The sequence below is a fragment of the Chrysochloris asiatica genome, unplaced genomic scaffold (genome assembly GCF_000296735.1).
Source record: "Chrysochloris asiatica unplaced genomic scaffold, ChrAsi1.0 scaffold00236, whole genome shotgun sequence".
In the NCBI taxonomy this organism is placed as follows: Eukaryota; Metazoa; Chordata; class Mammalia; order Afrosoricida; family Chrysochloridae; genus Chrysochloris; species Chrysochloris asiatica.
In genome coordinates, this window is record NW_006408754.1 from 3089183 (window position 1) to 3112907 (window position 23725).

Consider the following 23725-nt stretch of genomic DNA (forward strand, 5'->3'; position numbering starts at 1 on the left):
CATTCTTTTTTGTGGATGAGTAATATTCCCCTGTATCTACAGACTACATTTTGCTTATCCATTCATCTGTTAATGGACACTTGGGTGTTGTCTCCACTTTTGGACTATTGCAAAAATACTGTAATGAATATTGTTATACTCATATATTCATTTGAGTGCCTGCTTTCAAATTTTTGGCTGTATAACTAGGAGTGGAATTGATAAGTCATGTGATAACTTTATGTTTAACTTTTTAAGCTTAAAATTTTGCTCTGCTCATGGACATCAACTACTCTGAGTTGGTGAAGGGCTTGAACTATCCCAGAATCAAAGTTGTCAGTGAATATGTTACCAGAGTTGAAATTGTAGAGCAGATAAGGTGTCATTTCAACAGCATTATGATGCCATAATTTTATAATAATGTATACATATTTTACATGTGTATTTTTCAACTACTGAAGATGCCTTCAGCAAGAGCTTCTAGAAAAGCAAAGAAGAGCTACTGTGAGGACTACTCCAACTGTTTCTGGTTGGATGCACCACAGCAGATGATCTTTTGCTGAGTCTTTCAAGTATCAAATAAACTATTTTGACCGTTTCCCTTAGGTAACAAGTGTTTTTTGCAAATGAAAGAAAGCTCTTCATTTGTTATGGTGACTATCTTTGTTGTCCAGTAACACATTTTCATAGTTATAGTTTCCTGAGATGAAAACTGTTGGAAAGTTGACATCCTTCACTATTTGAATACTAACTTATTTAGAGTAACTGAACATGGGGATGTATTTGTAGAGAAAGAGCCTCAGAACATACTATGAAGTTTGTATTTGTATGGTAGGGCAGATTGAGAATGGAAAGATGGAAGGTTGTGTTGGTTTTGTTCAGCATCTGGGAGAAAGTTAAAATGGTAGAATAGTGACTCACTGTGGGATGTTGATCCTGGGACTTTGCCTTAGTGTAGTAAATGTTTCCAGGACTGTTGAGTATTGAAACCAGCTAAGTGTTAGTACAAAACAAAATAATAATTTACATGTGCCAAGTGTATCCATGAGATAGGCTGTGCTGCAGTAACACATACACATTAACATCTTAGTGACAACAAAAAAATTGAGCTTACATGAAGCCCAATACAACAGATTGGGAGGCTTTCATTTTAGTTACGTCATCTGGAATACAGCCTCCAAAACTGCTGTACATGGGGAAAGGGGAATTTGTGGAGAAAGCATATTCACTCTCAACTGCTTGGAGCTAATTTTCATGAATATTGGTGAGGATTAGTCAAATTATCCCCTCAACTCCAGGTGGGTTGGGAAATGTCTCTTTGGGAAGAGAAAGACTTGTCTTTATTGTAAACATGTATAAACATTCACAAGTTTTATCTGTAAGGTAAGTACTGACTCACAGTAACCCTACCAGAGAGAGTAGAACTACCACAGGGTTTCTGAGGGTATAAATCTTTATGGAAGCATACTGTGTCAGCTTTATTCCATGGAACAGCTAGCTGGTGAGTTAAAACTGCCAAACTTTCTGTTTAATCCACTGTGCCAACCAGGGTTCCCATTGTAAGTGAATTGGGAATATTTAACTCATGTTTTTTCCACTTGAGAAAACTGAAGCTTTGGAAACATAAGTAACATGCCAAAGGGTACACAGCTGGTATTTAGGTGGTCCTCAGACTGTCTTACTTCACTTGTTTCCAAAATCTGAAAAAGAGATACACAAATACACAAATTCTTGAGAGAAGACAGAGTCATTTTTACAATAAACTGTATTTCCTTGGCAGATTAAGGTATCTCATGTATCTATGTTATTTCAAACAACTAATCAAAGCCAATTTTCTAGTTTAGCTTACTTAAATCAGTAATTCTACCTTTACCATCTACTATGTTATTATTGTTGTTGAATGCCATAAAAACATTCCTGACTCATAGCAACTTCATATAAAACTATATGACAGAGGAGAACAGAGGGTTTTCTAGGTTGCAGTCTTTATGGAAATAAGTTTCCAGGCCTCTTTCCTGCAGAGCCACTGGATAGGTCCAATTGTGAACCTTTCAGATAGGAGTTGGGCTTCACTGGTACTCCACCAAGGTCCCTTAATATTACTGCACTGAAATTATTTGTATATATATATATGTTGTTGTTGTTAAGTGCAGTCGAGTCGGTTCCGACCCATAGCGGCCCTGTACAGGGTTTCCGAGGGTGTAAATCCTTACGGGAGTAGAAAGCCTCATCTTTCTCCCGCAGAGCAGCTGGTAGTTTTGAACCGCTGACCTTATGGTTCGCAGCCCGATTCGTAACCACTACGCTACCAGAGATATATTTATTATTATTTTTTTTTCTGATAACCTGACCTCTTTGAGGGCATGGGCTGTGTCTAATTCATCTTAGTATCCCAAGCACCTATAAAGCCATAGATGCGCCATAATTGTTAAACTAAATCAAGTTAAACTTCAGTCATGATCAGCAGAATAAGTAGTTGACCTATTTTTGAGTAGTAAGTTTGAAGGTGTTTGGTAGTTCTTTTTTCTTAGATATTCCTCACAAATACTTGCACGACATGCTATGATTATAGAACAGTGTCTTTCTCTCTATAAAACTCTACAGCCCATACCAAACCTCACCCAGTGCCTTGAGTTGATCCTGACTCAATGACCCTATAGGACACAGTAGAACCACTCCATAGGGCTTCTCAGACTATAAACATTTATTGTAGCAGACAGCCTCATCTTTTTCGTGAGGAGCAGCTGGTGGACTTGAACTGCCAAACTTGTGATTAGAAACCCAACACTTAACCCACAGTGGCAACAGGGCTCCTTAATTTTGTTGCTGTTGTTGGTAAGTGCTGTTAAGTCAGTTCTGACCCATAGTGACCCTATATAGGGTTTCCAAGGAGCAGCTGGTGAGCTTGAACCACAGACCTTGCAGTTCAAGCTGACTTTGCTGTGCATCACATTAACCCACAACACCACACCAAGACTTCACAGTGTCAATGTTGTTGTTAAGTGCTGTGGAGTCGATTCCAACCCATAACGACCTTTTTCTTTAGGTTTTCCAAGGAGCAGCTGGTGAGCCTGAACCACTGACCTTGCAATGACTTTGCAGTCTGATGCATTAATCCATAGCGCCATACCAGTAGGAGAACTGAAATAAAAACTTTGCCTCTTTAATATTTTGTTCAAAGGGACAGAGTTACCATACCAGCATTTACTACAATAGACCCAGTTAAGCAAATTAGCATACTATTAGTCAACATTGAAAACAAAAAAGAAAAGAAAAACTCGGCCTTGCTCTCTTTATTTTTCCTCCAGGAGACAGAGTAAGAAAGCACACTGTAAGGCCTTTCTTTTCTTTGGACTCTTACTGACTTTATAGAGGCAATTGGCATGGCTAAGAATAGAGATGTGTATGCTCTGTTGATGACAATCTCAGAAGATGAGAAAAATTTTTGCAGTGTTAATGCTCTGTTAAAAATTTAGTTCTAGCTTAGTGCTTACTAACTCTGGAAACTTGGTCAGATATCTTCATTTCTCTGAGCTGCCCAGTGAAAATTTTGAACTCCTCTCTGTTTCTTGATGGGAGGATGATTGACACTTGAAGTGGGACAATTCTTATGTGACAGTGTTCTGCACATTGTAGTATGTGTGATATCCTTAGCCCCCAGGTGCTAAACACCAGTAGCACTTACATTGTGGTTAGGTGTCATCTTGTAAGTTCCAAAACATTGCCCAGTCCTGTGCCAACCTCACAATCATTGATACATTTGAGCCCATCACTGCTGCCACTGTGTTAATCCATCTCATTCGGGGGCTCCCTCTTTTGTGTTGACCCTACACTTTATCGAGCATAATGTCCTTCTCCAGGGACTAATCGCCTCCTGATAATATGTCTGAAGTATGAGAGATGAAATCTGGCCACCTTGGCTTCTAAGGAGCATTCTGGCTGGATTTCTTCCAATACAGGTTTGTTTGTTCTTCTGGCAGTCCATGGTATTTTAAGTCTCCTCCAACACCATAACCCAAATGAATCAATTCTTCTATAGTCTTTCTTATTCATTCTCCAACTTTCACATGCATATGAGACTTTTGAAAATACCATGACTTGGGTTAGGCACACCTGGGTCCTGAAACTGACATCTTTGCTCTTGAACACTTTAAAGAGGTCTTGTGTAGCAGATATGCCTACTGAAATATGTCATTTGATTTCTTGACTATTACTTCTGTGACTATTGATGTGGATCCAGGCAAAGTGATGCCTTTAACAACTTCAATATTTTCTCTATTTTCATGATGTTATTTATTGCTACAGTGGTAAGGACATGTGTTTAATTAGCATTGAGGTGTAGCCCATACCAAAGATGGTGGTATTTGATCTTCATCAGCAACTTTGTTGAGTTCTTATCACTTTCAGCAAGCAAGGTTGTACTACCATCTGCAAATTGTCTTCCTCCAATCCTTTAGTCATTCTTCCAGCACTTACAGTCATTGTATTAATCAGAAAACATCTATATTAAGAGCAACTATGCACGATTATCAAATACTAAGTTTCTTTAGGTTTGTTTTAAGTTCTCTGAGAGTTCTAACTATGACAATTAGAAATCAGTCATTTTAATATTAAAAAGATTGATGATTAAATGATAATTAAAAACCAATATCTAATTAACAGTCACTATGGGCACTATGCTAAGTGGTTTATATGGATTATGTCATTTAACATAGCAACCAGTAATGCTGGTCTTACTAAAATTTCCAAAAATGGAAATGTGATTTAGAAAGGTTAACGAACTGCTCCGGGTTACACAGTAATAAACTGGGCCAGGGTGAGGAAGTGATCAAGGTGGAAACCTATTACTAACATGTGCTGAATACGGAGTGCCAGATGTTGTGCTAGATATGTTTTCATACTCTGTCTCACTGACCCTCACACAACACAGATTATATATAATCTTTTTATTTTTTTCAAAAGAGAAAATCATAATTCAAGGTGGTTAAAAATTTGGCTACTTGACTTCATGTTTTGTTTCTTCCATTTTTTTTTTTTTTTCCTCTCTCATGCACTGTTAACCTCAGTAATCAAAGTCTTATATGAAGTCCCTGGGTGGTAAAAGCAATGACGTGTATAACTGCTAAATGAAGGTTTTTGATGGTTTAAATCCACCCAGAGACACCTTGAGCGATAGCTCTGGTAATCTGCTTCTGAAAGGTCATGCCCTTGAAAACCCTGTGGAGTACTTACACTCTGCAAGCATTGCATACACAGGGTTTCCATCAGTCAGAATCGACACAACAGCAATTAACAACAATAGCATGTGAAATTACTTTTTAAAAAGCTAACAAGTGGATCCACTTAAGCCCTGGTGTGGTGCTATAGGATGAGCACTGTACAGCTGACCACAAGGTCAGCAGTTCAAATCTATCAGCTGCTCCTCAGAAACCCTATACAGAGTTGTTATGAGTTGGAACAGACTCAGTGGCATTTAACAACAAAACCAATAGACATTGAAAAAATAGAAATATGGTTTAGCTGTCTCCTTTCTCTTTCATTGGGCATGAAATGGTGAAAATTATTGAAATGGTTAATTAATAAGCAACATATTGGATTCATTAATTCATTATAACATTTAGAAATTTGGCATTCTGCAAACCGGAAACCATCTACTTCTCTCTCTGCCTGCATCTTCAGCTTTCTTTCTGTGTTTCTTCATCACTCCCCTAGTCAAATAGTTTCTCTCCCACCCCTACTTGTAGAGTATTTAGGGAATTCAAAGGGGTGAACAAGTTAGTCATATTCTTTTTTAAAGTTTCAAAGTGACTGCTATAAACCGAGGGTAATTTCTTTGGTGTTATAGATGATGGAAATCATTCCTGGAGCTTTATTTGTAAGGATGTGCTCTTGACGCTGGTAATAAAAAACGGAGATGCCATCCAGCTTATGGATTACTGTGGAAATGACTCAAGATAGCTGATCAGAGAGTGGGTGACTCATAACTAAATCACCAGCAGACACCAACTGGTTTCTGCTGCGTGCTGTCTCCTGGGCAGCTGAAGGATGGATGTGATAGGCCTGTTTTAAATGTTAAGTGGTTGAAGCACATTTGGTTTCCAGGCTTGGAGAATGTCCAGCTGAAATTCACTCCTACTTGTCTGTCAAAAACCCGTTACTACAGCAGTGCCTTTGCTTTAGGGAAGCAGAATCTGCATTCATACAGCATTTTCCAGGCACAGAGGTTGAAGCTCTCCTTAGTAGACCACTTCAGGGGTTCTGTCATACCCAAGGAAAGGGAAATGTAGCCTCGACTTTACAATTCAAGAATCTGAGTCAGTACGATGCATCAACTTGTCAATCTCCTACAGGGAGCTAAAAGCAACACTGGGAACTCATAATATAGACGGTGGAAGCTGGAGCTAGAAAAGACGTTCAACAGTATTATTCAGATGAAGTTGTTGCAGCCCAGAGAAGTTGAATCACTCTCCAAAGATCACACAGTTAGTTAGCAGCAGCAGTAGCAACAAGACAAGGAGTAGGTTCCTAACCTACTATACCTGTACCTTTCCAATTTTATTGTGCATAGAAATCATCTGGGTATCTTATTACAAAGCAGATTCTGATTCACTAGGTCTGGAGTGAAGCTTGAGAGCATACAGCTTTACCAAGCTTTCAGGTGATACCTATGCTGCTATTCTTAGGACCTGACTTGCAACAGAAATGTTCTAGAACCACATACCAGGATTTTACTGTGTTTTAATTGCTCTATGATTCATGACAACCTAACGTATGAAAGAACGGTCCTTTGTCATCTTCATGATCCTTAGAATGTTTGAATTCATTGTTGCAGTCCATCTCACTGGGGGTGGGGTTCCCTGCCTTTTACTGACCCTCTACTTTACCAAACATGATGTCCTTTTCTAGTGATTGGTCTTTCCTAGTGATGTGTTGAAAGTAATTGAGCTGAAGTCTCACTATCTTAGCTTCTAGGAAACATGCTAGTTGTATTTCTTCTAAGACTGATTTGTTTGTTCTTTTGGCAGTACATGACACATTCAGTATTCTTTGCCAACACCACAGTTTGAATGCATCAATTTTTCTGTCCTTTATTAGACCTTTAATAACAGGAGCATGATTCTCTGATATACGCTATTGGTAGGGAGATACCAGGCCAGCTCCCCCTGCCTACCACCTATCTTTTTCCCCACTTCCTTTTTTCCATCACCTTTCCCCTTTCCCTTCCTTGCCCTTTTTCTTCCTTTTTTCCTCATTGCACTTAGCAGAATCCTAGAACAAAAGGTCAATAGATACATCTTGATTTGGCTAGAAGGTGGTTGCTGATAGAGAACGCCCAAGATGAAAACTAAGACAGCTTCCAGATGAAGCAGCACTTTCAATGTGCTAAGTATCCTATGCTGTGGGTGCCCTGTCCAAGTCAGTATATGAAAGGATGTTTAAGTGGCTGGTGGCATGGATCAACAGGGCCCTGGATGTCAAGCTGCCAAGGCAGTGCTTCATTGATATTCTTGATGTTACTGGCTTTGAAATACTTGATGTAAGTATATGTGGAAAGAATAAAGTCAATGCATATTTACAAGACGTTTACCAAATGTGAATTGAAAGTCAGAATGTCTAGTCAAAGCATGATTGGAATTACTCTGTTTAAACCTTCACAGCTAACTTGGTTGAGAATAATTCTTAATTACTTTATTGTAGTCAGAATTATTCATTCTTGTTACTTATACAATTATACAATTCATCCTATGTAAAGGTAAATAGAAGAAAAGGAATTGGTTATGGTTTTGAATGACAATACCATTATGTGTTATTTTATTATAGTTATCTTTGGTTTCTGGGTATATCTGAAGGGGGAAAACATTTAATTAAACATTTACTACTTTTGGGATATATTTGCCAATAGTGATTATGGTTTCTCTTTACATTCTTCCAAGTGGACCTCAGTTTTGTTTTTATCTTTTACTCTTACCCAGTCTTGTCTTTGATGTATAACAACCTTGAGCAACTGTGCATTAATTTTACCAGTGAAAAATGGCAACAGTTCTTCAACTGGCACACGTTTGTTCTGGAACAAGAGGAATATATGAAAGAAGACATTAAATGGGTATCTATTGACCTTGGTCTGGGTTTGCAGACCTGCATAAATTGAGAATTTAATGTATGCTTTTTTCCTCCCCCATTTTCATTTATGGAGACTTGTCTCTGCTTGCCATGTTGATCCTTGTCAGAAACCAGGCTTTGATAGGGGATGGGAAATGGAGCAAGAGAGCCCTGCAAATTTCCTCTTAACAGTCTCTGTGTGCAGCACCCGTGGCATCCTAACTAAACTCTCACGTCAGTTACCCTACTCCATCATCTATAATGCAGACTGTCACCATGCATTTGCTGCTTATACATGGTCTCCACTGTTAATGTGCAAGGAACCTTGTCGAGATTAAAAATGGTCATGCTCTTGACTAGAAAAACACAGAGCTGAAAATATGAGCACTGTAGGACCTGGCTGGTTAACATAAAGTGAATGAGTAGACCCAGAGCAGCTCAACAAAATCTGGCAAATTAGCATGCAAATAAACAACTGCCATAAATCCTCAAGGCCACTACCTTGTAGGGCATAGTTTGTTCACTTAATTGGACAAGTACCAGTTAGTTTAAGTAATTTATGACAATACTTCATGGCTTATTAGTGAATTAGCTGCAGTGTATGGTTTCTGAATTCAATGATGTCCCTGTACTCTGAAATCTTTCTGTATACTATGGGAAAGATTAACAGAGCTTGCAGGGGGAGTTCCATATGTTCTTTACAATGCCTTTGTCCATGGCTTAGGTGTAGCGGTGCGCTAACAGCTGTCTGCCCCTGTGTGTTGCTGTAACTGTGGATTGCAATGAATTTTTGATGCAGGTCTGGGCAGGCCAAGCCCTAGTGCTTCTAACTTTCAGAAAGCTCTCTTTAGCTACTTTGCCACATTTGATTCTCAACAATCCTCTCAGGAAGACACTCAGGCCTTGGCCTGCCCAGACCTCAGATGTTATCAATCAGTGTCTCAACAATCTTATTTATTAGATTTTTGATGAAACAAAAGATTCCTTGAAAATAGTCATTTTTTTCTAATAGGAGTGGACATCAAATTTAGTTGATTGATTTTATAAGCAGCGAAGTTCCTAGGGTAGGACAGGATGATTTTAAAAAATAATAATGATCTAACCATGATCTGATTTAAAATATTGCTACTAATACTATTAAGAAGTACTGGTGTGGCGCTGTTGGTTAATGCGCCAAACTGCAAAGCTGTTTGAACTGCAAGGTCAGTGGTTCAAGCTCACCAGCTGCTCCTTGGAAACCCTATACAGGGTCGCTATGAGTCGCAACCTACTCAATGGCACTTGCCAACAACGACTACTATTAAACCAATCATGAGCTGGTAAAATGTTTACTGGTGTTATCAAAGCTGTAATTTACTGATTATAAATGAAACAGAAGAACTGGAGCACCTCCATGTCAAAACCAAACTGACTGCCTTGAGTTGATCCCAACCCACAGTGCCCCCTACAGGACAGAGTAGAACTGCCCCATAGATTTTCCAAGGCTATGATCTTGAACAGAAGCAGCCTGTTAATCTTTCTCCTTTAGAGTGACTTGTGGCTTTGAACTGCCAGCCTTTCAGTTAGTAGCCAAATGCTTAACCACTGCATTACCAGGGATCCTTGGAGTTGCTCTGAGGGACAGATTAAGCTTCTGGCAATTGTCACCTGTAATATCTACTTACTTTGATTATGGCAAGATACTATTTTCAGTCAGGATGGTGGGACACAGACATTATTCAGACACAAAATAAGATCTGTAAATGTTACTGATTTTTAGTTTATCTGAAGCATGTTGACTCATTGAAGTCATCTCCAAATGACATTCTAGCAACACGGATGTAATTTCCTGTTGTATTTTCTACTGATATGACAAAATGAGGAGGAGGGAAAAAAAGTTAACAGATGATAGTAGAAAAAGATAAGTCTTTGCTGTCTGTGAATGATTTCAAGACTGTTTAGGTCAGGCAAATGAGGAATATGCAAACCTTTTATGAAAAGAGTCTATATTTTGAAAAGACCCATTCGGCTGGTCAGGCTATCTGAGAAAAATCTGTAGTAAATATTAATCACACTCACTCCTTGAAACAGAATGAGTCATGGCAAGCTCTCAGAATTAAAAAGAACTAAAATTTATCAATATGTACAAATTGTTTAATAGTATTCATCTGTGAGTGCGTGTGTAAGGAAATGGATTTTTTCCCATTTTTCATAGACGTTTCATGTTTACAGAAAATCTTATGTTAAATTAAAATTAAACGTATTTTAACACCACCCTTAATTCTTAATTTGGTCTTTAGGTATATGGTGACCTCCTCCTAAATATATGATGTGAATGAATCTATTATCAAATTAGCTTACACTTATTTTATTACTTGGAATATTCTAGTTTAAAACTTGAGCACCAATAATTTACTAATGTCATATGCTAATATATTAGGGTATTAGCATATGATCACATATTTGTAGATATAATACATAATGTGCTAGTAATGAGGTTATGTCTATTTTTTTTAATGAATATGTCAAAAATTATACATTTTAAAAAGTTGTTTTCCTTTCAGCTTAGTAGTTACCTTAGAAGACTCTGCCCTTCTTTCAGTAGTGTAAACTTTTTGGAAAGTCCCTCACAGGACTGGGATTACGGTAAGGTTTTAGAATGAGTTTGTCAGTTTTGACAGAAAATTGGCTTCAATACTTACCTACTTTTGATTCCAAACTGTATTAAATAGCTTGATCATATTATTTACCTAATTTGCCTAACTGGGTATGAATAATGCTTTATCATTTCCATATGCTGGTATACCATTAGACAATGGGAACTTTCTATATACCAATAGGCAATGGTGAAAGATATCCCAAAAGAAGTTTCTAAAATATTTTAAATTCTGGTGATATCTTGGTAATAAGTGCTGTTGCCTCTCCAGAGGAGCTCTTTGGATATGCTAATTCTAGTGTTTTTATTATAATGTGACTCTTCTTACTATCTAGTTATGTCATGAGTGCCCAGGAATGCTTTCATTAAACACATAAGCCCATGCTTTTTTGTTGGCATCTTTCATTGTTATCTGACTGTTGACTTTAGTGAATCAAACCAGGTCCCCAAATCCCAAAACCTAAACACACGTGTCCCAGTATTAATCTATCAATTAGTAAATTAACAGAAATTTATTAAGGACATATGTATTTTAATCACCTCAAAACCTATGGTACTAAAAGTTATGAAAAATGCGTATCCCAGAAGACACCATTCTGACACTCAAGGAACTTAAGGTATAATTGGAAAGATGTCTGAAAACCAAAACTTTGATTGATTTTCAGCAAGTACACAAGTCAATTTGTTTCACAGCTACTGTGTATAAGACTTTGATTTATATGCAGTCCTATCCTATTTCTGGAGTCCTGTTGTAGCTCTGTGGGTTAATGCGCTGGACTGCAAAGTTGGTTTGAACCACAAAGTCAGCCATTCAAGCTTACCAGCTGCTCCTTGGAAACAGGGTTACTATGGGTCAGAACCAATTTGATGGCACATAACCAGTTCCACCATCATATTTCTGAACTTTTACACAGCCTTTCCCTCTTTATCCTCCTCTTTCTTCCCTTTGAATTTCTTCCTTTGTCTTTTCTTCCTGTAAATGGTTGTGGCTGTTATTGTTGTTAAGTGCCATCTAGTCAGTTCTTGGAATCCTGGTGTGGTGCTATAGAATAAGCACTGGACAGGAAGGTCAGTTTGAACCACAAGGCTGGTGGTTCAGACTTACCACCTATACCTTGGAAGTCCTATATAGGGTGGCTATGAGTCAGAACTAACTCGATGGCACTTCACAACAAAATCAGTTCTGAATCATAGCCACCCTGTATAAGGTTTGCCAGGAGTTAAGTTCCTTGGTCTTATGGTTAGAAGTGCTTATCCTTCAGTGCCACACCAGGATGGTGGTGGTGGTTATGTGCTGTGGAGTCGGTTGTAACTCATAGCGACCCTGTACAAGGTTTCCAAGGCTGTAAATCTTTACAGGAGCAGAAAGCCTCATATTTCTCCAGTGGAACAGCTGGTAGTTTTGAACTGAGACTTTCTTTAAGTTGCACAATGGGCTTCTGGTATATTATTCATACTGTTACATCAAACTCATTTAAAGTTAAAGGAACCATACAATTTGTAATGTTTTCCCAACATCCACAATTTGGAACAGTTAAGTATTTACTATAAATAGTTCTTACCCTTAGGAAGTATCCAGTCAATTAGGAAATTTGTAAGTATAAGATGAATATATAAAAAAAATATGTCAGTATTAGTTCAAAAACCACACAAAAATTCTAAGATCACAATAGTAGAGATTAACCCCTATCTGAGGGTATGAAGGAATGGTGGGGAGGGAGCAAATTCCAGATTTCAGGTTTTGAGGAGTATATATAGTTTACGCTGGCAAAGATAGGAAGAGCATTTAGCAGTTATTATAGGTGAAATAACTGGCAAGAGAAAAGGCAAAGAAATGTTGGGTAGTCTAGTTGCATCATAGAATACACAGAGGAAATAGAAAAAAACAGAAATTTTGTGAAGGAAATTTCATATTGTGAAGGAAATTTCATTATTGTTTGAAGAGTTTAAATGTTCTTTGTAGGCACTGGAGAGCCAATGAGGCTTCTGAGTTGGGCAACGAAGGAGTCATAGTTGCTCGTGTTTTATCTGGTAGGTTTGTCTCAGCCTAAGGATGAGGGGAAAGACCAAAATTAAGGCAGTTTGGAAGCTGTTATAGCAGTCCAGGTGAAAAAATAAAAAGGTCCTGCACCTGGAGAGTAGAAATGGAAGTAGTAAACAAGTGTCAGATGAAAGAGAGAGGAAGGCAGAACTGATAATATTTCAAGAGAGATCAGAGTACTAATGTTCTGAGTCAGGCAGCTGACAGAAACCATTTACCATACAATATAGGACAACCGATGCTATGGGGCAGAACATAATTACTTTTCTTCATGACCTATTTGAAAATTATTTTGCTGGAGGGCCCCATATTCCTTCAAAGCTTTAGACCCCCTGAGCACTTGACAAATGAAGAAGACCCTGAAGAAAGCTGTGGATTTTTTTTTCCTTCCCTCTGGCTTACTTGTTGCATTTTGAGCCATAAAATCTACTTGCTTTACATAAAAGTTCATTCCTCCCCAAAGGACAGTTGACATCATTGGAAATCCAGGTGGTCCTTGTGTGTGGGAGGCTGCAGGTTCTTAGGAATCTTTACCAAAACTTTAGCAGATTACACCCTAGGAGGTGCTTAGATTTTTTGATTCATTTCAGTTTTTATTGAAGGTTGACTATTGGCATGGTAGGAAAATACATGCTACTGGATAGAGTCCATCCATGCCTTACCAGAGCTTATACCAATGAATCAACTTTTCATTTATCAGATACTTTCTCCTCCTCATTCCTCATTTTTCCAATAACCTACAAGGTCACTGCAGTCAGGAACAAGTCAGGTGTTGGTTTCATTTAGAACACTTCATGAAACTACTTTCACTACTTTCTGCATCCTTCCCCTCTTGGTGGTGGTGGTGGTGGTTATGTGCCGTGGAGTCAGTTCCGACCCATAGCGACCCTGTAGAGGGTTTCCGAGGCTGTAAATCTTTAAGGAGCAGAAAGCCTCATTTTTCTCCCGCGGAGCAGCTGGTAGTTTCGAACTGCTGACCTTGTGGTTTGCAGCCCAATTCGTAACCACTACGCTAAGCATATGACCTGTTTTTGTAAGTAAATCTTTATTGGAAAATGACCATGCCCATATTAAAAAGTATATTACTGATAGCTGCTTTCAGTGTTACAATGGCAAGCCTGAGGAGGTATGTAAAACTTAAAATATGGTCCACAGAACCCAAAATATCTACTATATACAAAAGGAGTTAAAAAACTGTGTGGAAAAATGGAATTAAAAGATAATACAAATTTTCTACACATTTTTTGTAACACCCTTGTAGAGTTGTGCAGAGAAAGTAGTACTAATAGAGATTATAGTCTTTTGTAACTTTTTCTTCTTTGCTTTCATTTTTTTTTTTTTTTATTGTGCTTTTACAACCCTTTAAATATGTAAAAAAGGAAAAAAAAAAATCTTGGATCACTGGCTTTCCAACACCAGGCATAGGCAGGATTTGACCCATGGATTCTGATTCACCAACCTCAGTTTTAGACCAATTATCAATTTAAAGTGTAGATACAATCACACCATTCCTTGTTAAATATCTCCAAAGATCCTCAATTATATTTAAATAAAATCCAAACTTTTAAACTGTATCTATAAGGCACTGTAGGATCAGCACTGGACTGCAAACCACAAGGTCAGCAGTTCAAATCCACCAGCTGCTCTTCGGAAACTCTACACAAGGTCACTATGAGTCGGAACCAGGTCGATGGCACTAACAACAACGTAAGGCCATTGAGATCCAGCCACTGCTCACTTCTCCAACTTTATTGCATATGATATATTCATACTCCAACTGACTTGCCCTGCTCTATGCACACTTGTCTTCTGAGAGACCTCAAACTTCCTAAGTGTATTCCTGCCTCAGGGCCTCTACATTCTTCCTTCTATGGCCACATAAATCTTGTCAGAATTTTCTTTTCCAATTCAGAAGGGTCTCACCTAATTGTAGTTAGTAGGTGCCCTCCAGTTGGTTCTGACACATAGCGACCATATGCACAACAGAACAAAATATTGCCCAGTTCTGCGCCATCCTCACAATTGTTGTTATGCTTGAACACATTGCTGCTGCCATGTGTCATTCCATCTGGTTGGGGGTCTTCTTTTTCATTGACTCATCACTTCATCAAGCATAATGTCTTTCTCCAGGGACTGGTCCCTTCTGATAATATGTATGAAGTAACCTAGTCAAGGAGTCCTGGTGTACTGCTGTGGGTTAATGCACTGGACTGCAAGGTCACTTTGAACCTCAAGGTTGGCGGTTCAAGTTCACCCCCTGCTCCTCAGAAACCCTATATAGGGTCACTCTGAGTTGGTACCAACTTAATGGCACTTAACAGCAACAACAACAACAGCACATAGAAAGTCTCAACCTCCTGGCTTTCTGACTGTGCTTCTTCCAACACAGATTTGTTTGTTCTTTTGGCAATACTTTGAATATTCTCCTCAAACACCATAACAACTAAAATACCTCAATTCTTCTTCGATCTTCCTTATTCATTGTCCAACTTTCACGTGCACATGAAGCTATTGAAAATGTCATGGCTTGGGTCAGGTGCACCTTAGTCCTCAAACTGATATCTTTGCTCTTGAACACTTTAAAAAGGTCTTGTGCAGCAAATTTGCCTAATGCAATATGTCATTTGATTTCTTAACAGCTGCTCCCATGAGTGTTGATTGTGGATTCAAGTAAAATGAAGTTGTAGACAATTTTAATTGTTTCTCCATTTATCACGATGCTATTTATTGGTTCAGTGATGAGGAGTTTTGTTTTCTTTAAATTGAGGGACAACCTTTACTGAAGGTTGTGGTTTTTGATCTTCATCAGTAAGTATTTTAAGTCCTCTTTGCTTTCAGAAAGCAAGGTTGTATCATCCACATATCAGTTTGTTAATGAATCTTCCTTCAATCATGATGCTGCCTTCTTCTTCATGAAATCCAGCATGCCAAATTATTTGCTCAGCATAGAGATCAAATAAATACGGTGAAAGAATACAACCAGTCATACATCTTTCATGATTTTAAATCATTCAGTGTCCCTTTGTTCTGTTTGACAAACTGTTGATTGAACTATGTATAGGTTCCTCATTAAGTGTTGTGGAAAAGCCATTCTTCACAAAGTAATCCATAACTTGTTATGAGCCTCACAGTTGAAAGCCTTTGCATAGTTAATAAAGCACAAATAAACATCTTTCTGGTATTCTCTGTTTTCATTCAAGATCCATCTAATATCAGCTGTGATATCCTAGTTCTAGGTCTTCTTCTGAATTTGACTTATTTCTTACTTTGTGGTGGTGGTGATGTTTGCCACTGAGTTGGTTCTAACTCCTAGAGACCCTGTATAGAGTTTCTGAGGCTGTAAATCTTTGGGAGTAGAAAAACCATTTTTTCCTGTAGAGCAACTGGTAGATTTGAACTAGTGACTTTGCGGTTAGCAGCCCAGATTGTAAATCCACTACACTACCAGGGCTCCTTTATTAATTGCCCTAATGAAAATAGCCCACACCTAATGCTCCAGTCCCTGGAGAAGGATATATTGCTTAGTAAGTAGAAGGTCAATGAAAAAGGAAAGACCTTCAGTAAGTTGAATTAATATAGTGCCTACAACAATGCAACAAACATAGGCAAACATAGGAGCATTGGTGAGACTGACACAGGACCAGGCAGTGCTTTGTTCTGCTGTACATAAGGTCATTATGAATTGGAACCAACTTGATATCACCTAACAACAAGACCCAGTTACTCTCTATCTCTTTAACATTATAAGATGCTTAAGAGCACTTAAGGAACCATCATGGTACAATGGGTTAAGCACTCAGCTGTTAACTGAGAGAAGGTGATTCCAACTCCCCAACCACTCCATGGAAGAAAGATGTGATTAATAAGCTTCAGTAAGGATATATCGCTTTGAAAACATTAAAGGGTAGTTCTACTTGGTGCTATGAGTTGGTTTGAGTTTGAGTTTTTGGAGCACTGATATAAAATTGTTTCCTATTGTCTAGTCCACTCCAACTCACATAGACCCAATGTATAATAGAATAAATGCTGTCTGGTCCTATGCCATCTTGAAGATAACTGACTGGCTATTTGTATGTGGAGTCAGCTTTGACTCATAGTGACCCTGTATAAGGTTTCTGAGTCTGTAAATCTTTATAGGAGCAGAAAGCCTCATCTTTCTCCCACAGAGTGCCTGGTGGATTTGAACCGCTGACCTTTCTGTTAGCAGCCCAATGCATAACCCACTACGTCACCAGGGTCCCTTGATAATAACTGGCATGATCAGATTTACTGTTGCAGCAACTGTGTACTTTGAGTGCCTCCCAACCTAGGGGGTTCATCTTCCAACAGTGCCTCAGATAATATTCTACTTTGATCCATAGGGTTTTCATTGGCTAACTTTCAAAAGGTTTTTTTGGTGTTTTTTTTTTTTTTTTTGCCTAATCTGTCTTAGCCTGGAAGCTCTGCTGAAACCTGCCCACCATGGGTTATCCTGATGTAATTTGAAATACTTGTGGCATAACTTTCAACATCATAGCAGCATGATAGCTATAACAGTGAACCAACAAGACAAGTGGGTGACATTTTGTGAAATACTTTATTTGCTTTCATTTCCTTGTTTACGTTCTGTGGGACTAGTATGAAAGCTCTGTGAAGGTAGACAATTTATATGTTGCTCACTGTTGTGTTGTTGATACTAGGTCGGGTTACAGAAGACTAGAAAGTAATGAAATGTAGTATTAAAGAGTTTGATTAGAGTATGGAAATAACTGCAGGGGAGAAATGCCATAGACAGCAGAACTGTCTGCAGGACAAACTTGATACCGACAGTAGTATCTCTCCTTGTGGTCATAGTCTAAGGAGTTGTTATAGTGAGGAGTTAAGCTGTAGAGGCAGTTCTGCCAGATTTCAAAAAAGGGGCAGGCTTTCTCATTCGTGCATTTCCATATTTGTGTGCTATTTACTTGTGTCTCTTTTTCTATGCTGTGTACACATCTGGTGTTCGTAATGGAGTCTAAGATTTTAAGATGGATTCTGTTGCAGAGGTGTCTGGGATACTTGACATAAATGTCTACTCATGCATCCTACTGTCAGAATCCTGGTTCAAGAACCACGTTTGCCCTGGTGGTGCAGGGATGTTTTGCACCTGTACTGAAAATTGGTTAAGGGGAAGTTAATGGGTAGTTTGAGATAGCTAAGGGTTAACAAACCCATCTGGGTAGCTGAATATAGAGGGAAGGCTAACAAACCCCGCTGGGTTATGGACACATAAGGAGATAGATTCCGTACCTTGTTTATATCTTGCCTGCCAGACAAGGAGATAATTTCTTTGTATTGGGAGATTATTTTTTATGGTTCTATTGATCTTTTTGCCATTAATTTCCTCTTGACCCTTTACCCTAACATTGTCAACTCTAGCACTAGTATATATTCAGCAAATAAATATTTGTTGAATGGATGACTGACTTGCTATATGCAGTGAATATTTCTTTTCCTTTTCAACTGATTAAGTTTGTGGAAAATAATTTACTGTCACCCTGCTATTGAAAATATTGTTTCCAGGTGTTTCCATCTGCTGCCCACATATATCTTCAATAGCCAATTGGCATCTATTTTATCCTTGAAGAGACATGTATATTCCTTAAGGCTAAAGATGGGATTTTCAAGACCAAATTCTTTGGCAGTCATATTGAAAAGTCTGTTTATATCCAGAAGCCCAAGCCTGATAAGAGAAGGAAATATGAAGTTCACATAGAACTTGTCTATTGTGCAAAAGTGGTTAAGTTACTCCTAGACCCCAAACCCTGAATTATACTGACTCTGTTTCAAATACCCTCAGCCGAAGTCCTTAGATAATAATGTAAGTAAAGTTTAGAGTAAATAAAGAGATGAACAAAATAGATCTAATTTCCAGAAAAAAGGCAGTAGCTTTTTAGCACCTTACAAATGAAATACCCATACTATAATAGCATGCCATGTGCACAAGGGTCAGAAATCTCAAAATGATATCTGTCACCCCAACTCTAAAATTTGACAGCTCCAGAAAGGAATGGAGACCATCAAAGTTACTGGTCCCTCTGTCCCCCATTTGTCCTTTCCTTTAACTTAAAACTGTATGAATGAGGGATTTCAATTGCTCTTTTGATTGAAATTTTCTTTTATCCATCCATAAAAAAAAAAAAAAAAAAAAAAGGCCATTGTGATGTGATATTATCCAGACTATGTCCTGGTGTGACACTGCAGGATAAGTACTGGACTGCAAGGTCGGTTTGAACTGCAAGGTCAATGGTTCAAATCCACCAGTCACTCGTCGGAAACCCTATACAGGGTCACTATAAGTAGAAACCAACTCGATGGCATGTAGCAACACCATGGTGAGCAAAGATTTCTTATGACCCAACTGATTCTCCTCATTGCTACCTGTGTGTATGCCCACTTTTTCTGCTTTCATGTTTCTTGCCAATGATTCTATTTGGAACAGAGAGACAATTGATAAGGGGGTAATATTTCAGCCTGAAAAATGATCTGCCACCATGCTCAAATGTGTTTATAGTGTTCTTCATTAATATCTAAGAATATTATAAATATAATTACTGTAAATGTCATTATACTTACTAACTTTTTTGAATGCTCACTGCACACTAAGGGCAGTTTACTTGGATGATTTTAGCCATTCTTGCCTATTATGTAAATAGTTGCTTTTGAACATATCTTCTCCTTCTTCCCTCACTCACTCTCTTTTTCCTTCCCACCATTATCTTCTTTCTTCTTCTCTCTGTTCTTCTCCTCTTTCCTTCCCTTCTTTTCCCCTTCCCTTCCCTTCATTCTTCCCTTTTATTTTCTTGCTGTAAATGGTAAAGTCTGAGAATTTCTTTAGGCTGCACAATGGGCTTCTGGAGTATTGTTCACACTGTTACATCAAACTGATTGAAAGTTAAAGGACCTATGCAATTTGTGATGTTTTCTCAAGTAATGCATAATTTGATCTGCTAACTTATGCATTGTCCCCATTTTGTTGTATGATCTGCATGCTATTCCAAAGGTGCCATGGAACATCAGTGGTTGGCTTGAAAAGAACAAAGACCCTCTTAATGAAACAGTGGTGGCTGGCTGCATTTCAGAAATCTTCCAACAAAATCCTGGTGAGTCTTTTTTGAAAATTACATCAGTACTGACAGTGGTGAGTGAAACAATCATCCTTGATTTGTCAGTCTCAGAATAGAACCGGTTACTGCCTCAGCATTTACAAAAACCCTTGCCTCTTTCCTATTATATTTACATCTGCTCCCTGTGGTCTGAACCATCCTTTGTTATTGTCCTGTCTGTCTTTAGTCTGGTGTTTCTGCAGGGAAATAGTACTAGTGTTATCTGATAGATATATTCCAAGCACTCTACTTCTGATCTATGAGGACAGTGGTGGTTCAGGGCTAGCTTTCTGTCCATTCTTGTGGGAGACCCAGGTTTGATTACTGGCCAAGGCATCTCATGTGAAGCCACAAGCCATCTGTCAGTGGAGACTCGTATGTTGCTATCATGCTGAGTAGGTTTCAGTGGAGCATAGAATTATGTTATGGTAAATAATTTGGGGAAAATAACAAATCCCTTTAATATATATTTTCAAAGAAGAATAAAAAACCCTCAAGTATATTTCAAAAGTTCCTTAAAACACTCTGTATTTTTGTAATTATTATAAGCTTCCTGAGGGTAAAGACTATGCCTGACCTATTCAACTATAGATTTAGAATCTGACAAATACCTGGTTAGGAGGCACCTGATGAATACTTATTAACCACCTATATGAATAATTTCTTTTGGAAAGATCATCTGGAGGCTGGTCTCTATGAGTTGGAGGTTAAAGATATCCCAACTTTCTGACTTTTCTAACATGTTATCAAGGACCATTCCATAGTCCTTGATATCAATCACCACTCCTTCCCTCCCTCAAATCCCAGGTTCTCCTAACATCTCACAATAATCACAGTTGTCAAAGGAAATGGCTCATGCAATTGTGAAGGCTGGCAAATCCCACATCCATATTTCAGAAATCAGTCTGGAAGCATATTCTTACAGGAGTTAAGGAACTTAAATCACCAGATCAGATGACAGGCTGTTGATACACCTGGTGAGGTGATGGGCTGAAAGTCACATGAATTGAAAGTCAGACATAATGAGTCAGATGTAAGATCCAGGACAAGAGAGTGAGTTTTTCAAAAGCAGTGCTAGAAACTGGAGTCAGATCATGTCCCCAAGGGAAACGAAGAGTCATAACTTGAGTCACACCCACTAGTAAACTGGGGGCATCCTTAATCCTTAGTTTCACTGTAATCCTTGCTCCTTGTTGTTGTTGTTATGTACCATAGAGCTGTTTCCGACTCACAGTGACCCTGTACAGGGTTTCTGAGGCTGTAAATCTTTACGGGAGCAGAAAGCCTCATCTTTTTCCCCCAGAACAGCTGGTAGTTTCGAACTGTTAACCTTGAGATTAGCAGCCCGATTCGTAACCATCACGCTACCAGAGCTCCTTAATCCTTGCTCCTTGTTGTTGTTGTTATGTGCCATCGAGTCAGTTACGACCCATAGCGACCCTGTACAGGGTTTCTGAGACTATAAATCTTTACGGGAGCAGAAAGCCTCATCTTTCTCCCGCGGAACCGCTGATAGTTTTGAACTTCTGACCTTGAGGTTCGCAGCCCGATTGGTAACCACTATGCTACCAGAGCTCCTTAGCTTCCCTGTACCACCTGACAATTTATCTTGTGTAATATTTTATAATTTACAGATTACTTTTAGATATATTAGCTCAGTCAATCCTTGTCATGACCCTTTTAAGTAAGGGGGACTAGTTTCATATCAAGGAACCAGTACCTGGCTGCTTCTGTGCATGATAACATAATTCAGGAACATGTCTGAAATCCCATAGGCCTTCCTCAAGATCAGGTTGAGATATGGAAACTGTTGTGTTTGAGCTGTGATAATTTTCAGGTAGTGCCTTTGCCTATTAGCTCCTATGGTCCTCCTGAGAACTCTCTTAGACAGTGGCCACATAAGTTTATGGATCCCAGTTAAGTAGTTCACTGACCATAAGAAATCAGATAGTGGTTTAAGGACAGAATTAGAAAGAAAATTATTTTCTTACTCTTCAGCATTTGTGCTTTGGAACTAGAAGAGAAGAATTGTCCAAAATGTTCTTTTTCATAGTTCTTCAAAGTAGCCCTGGAAAATACTTGCCTTCAAGTTCCTGACTCATCCAAGCATGAAATTGTTCATTTAATAACTATACTTTCTCTGGGGAATTTAAGTAGTTTGACTAGAGTTATAACCCATATATATATATATATATACAGTATGGCACTGCTAGATAAACACTGTACTGTGAACCACAAGGTTAGCACTTCAAACCCACCAGCTAATCCTTGAAAATCCTACATTGGGTCACTATGAGTTGGAATCGACTGAACAGCACTTAACAACAAAATATATGATGAAAGAGCCCGGGTAGTGTAGTGGATTATGACCTGGGCTGCTAATCACAAGGTCAGCAGTTCAAATCTACCAGCTGCTCCTTGGTAGAAAGATAGACTTTCTGCTCCCAAAAAGATTTACAGTTTCAGAAACATTGTACAGGGTTGTTATACATCACAATCAACTCAGTGGCACACAGCCACAACCGCCATATATATGATTATTCCTTTTCATTGGTGGAAAAACTGAAGTACAAAGAGGTCAACTGATTCTCTAGAGGACCTCCATGATTCAGCTTCATGATAGCTGCCTCAGTACAGCTGCCACTAAGGCCCAGAGAATATCTGATTTGTTTTCCATATTCATAGCTAGTTCATTTTCTCTAGGTTGCCTGTGGGTTTTGTTGCTATATTGTATGTCTTAGAGAGTTAATACTACTTAACAAATATTTATAAATCAGATTGACTTACCATAGTGTCCTTTGCTGCAAGAAAATAGGAATAGATTTTTTTTAAAATAAATTATATAAGGAAGCATAAATGTTAAAAATACATACAATATAGAAAAATTTAAAAGAACATAAAAATGCCTTTGGTTGTTAAATGCCATTGAGTCGGTTCCAACTCATAACAACTCTGTATAGGGTTTCTGAGGAGTAACTGATAGATTTGTGCTGCCGAACTTGTGGTCTAAACCAACCTTGCAGTCCAGTGCATTATCCTGCAGTGCTAAAGAGATAATAACTCTTAAGACTTTAGTGTATAACCCTTGCAATATTTTCTATGTATGCAGTCATCTGTAACATACCTTGCTGATGAATTTATTCTGACTAATAACAACCTTGTAGGGCAGCATAGACATGCCCCATAAGGATGCCAAGGCTGTAATCTTTATGGAAGCAGACTGACATATCTTTGTCCTATGTGACAGTTTTTGTGTTCAAACCAACACACTTTTGGTTAGATGAGTGCTTATCCACTGCAACATCAGGGTTCCTTATCTATAACATTACCACGCTTAAAAACATGAACAGGCACTTAAGATCGTAATATGCAAACTGTTTTGTAGCCTAAGTTTCATTTAAAATAAATCCTAGTAATGTTTTTATGCCAATTATATGACTCCATATCATTTTAAAAGACTGTAATGATCCACTGGTGTGGTACTGTAGGATAAGCACTTGATTGTAAGGTTGGTTGAGCTGCTTAGTCTGTGGTTCAAACTCACCAGGCACTCCTTGGAAATCCTATACAGGGTCACTATGAGTTGGTACCCACTTGACAGCACTTAACAACAATGGTCCACTGTATGCATTGTTATCAAGTTGGCTTGACTATGGAGAACTCATATTTAAAGAACAAAATGTGGCCTGGTCCTGTGCCATCTTTGTGAGGGTTTGTATATTGGAGCTATTGTTGTGGTAGGCTGTGTTATATATGTGTTCTTGCTGAGTGTAATTGTGTCAATCCAGCTCATTGAGAGTTTCTTTGTTTTCACTGACTCTGCATGCACTCCTTCATAATTTAATT

General features: G+C 38.4%; 1 protein-coding gene across 1 annotated transcript in view; it reads left to right on the forward strand.

Annotated features, from left to right (window-relative positions):
* Window positions 1-257: 257 nt before the first annotated feature.
* The window catches only part of MYH15 (myosin, heavy chain 15), a 137211-nt gene continuing 113743 nt past the window's right edge, over window positions 258-23725 (forward strand). Inside the window, 7 exon segments of the mRNA XM_006878181.1 lie at window positions 258-361; window positions 7375-7520; window positions 7953-8137; window positions 18333-18512; window positions 19777-19839; window positions 19841-19885; window positions 19887-19914. Of these exon segments, the coding sequence (XP_006878243.1) occupies window positions 258-361; window positions 7375-7520; window positions 7953-8137; window positions 18333-18512; window positions 19777-19839; window positions 19841-19885; window positions 19887-19914 (751 nt within the window).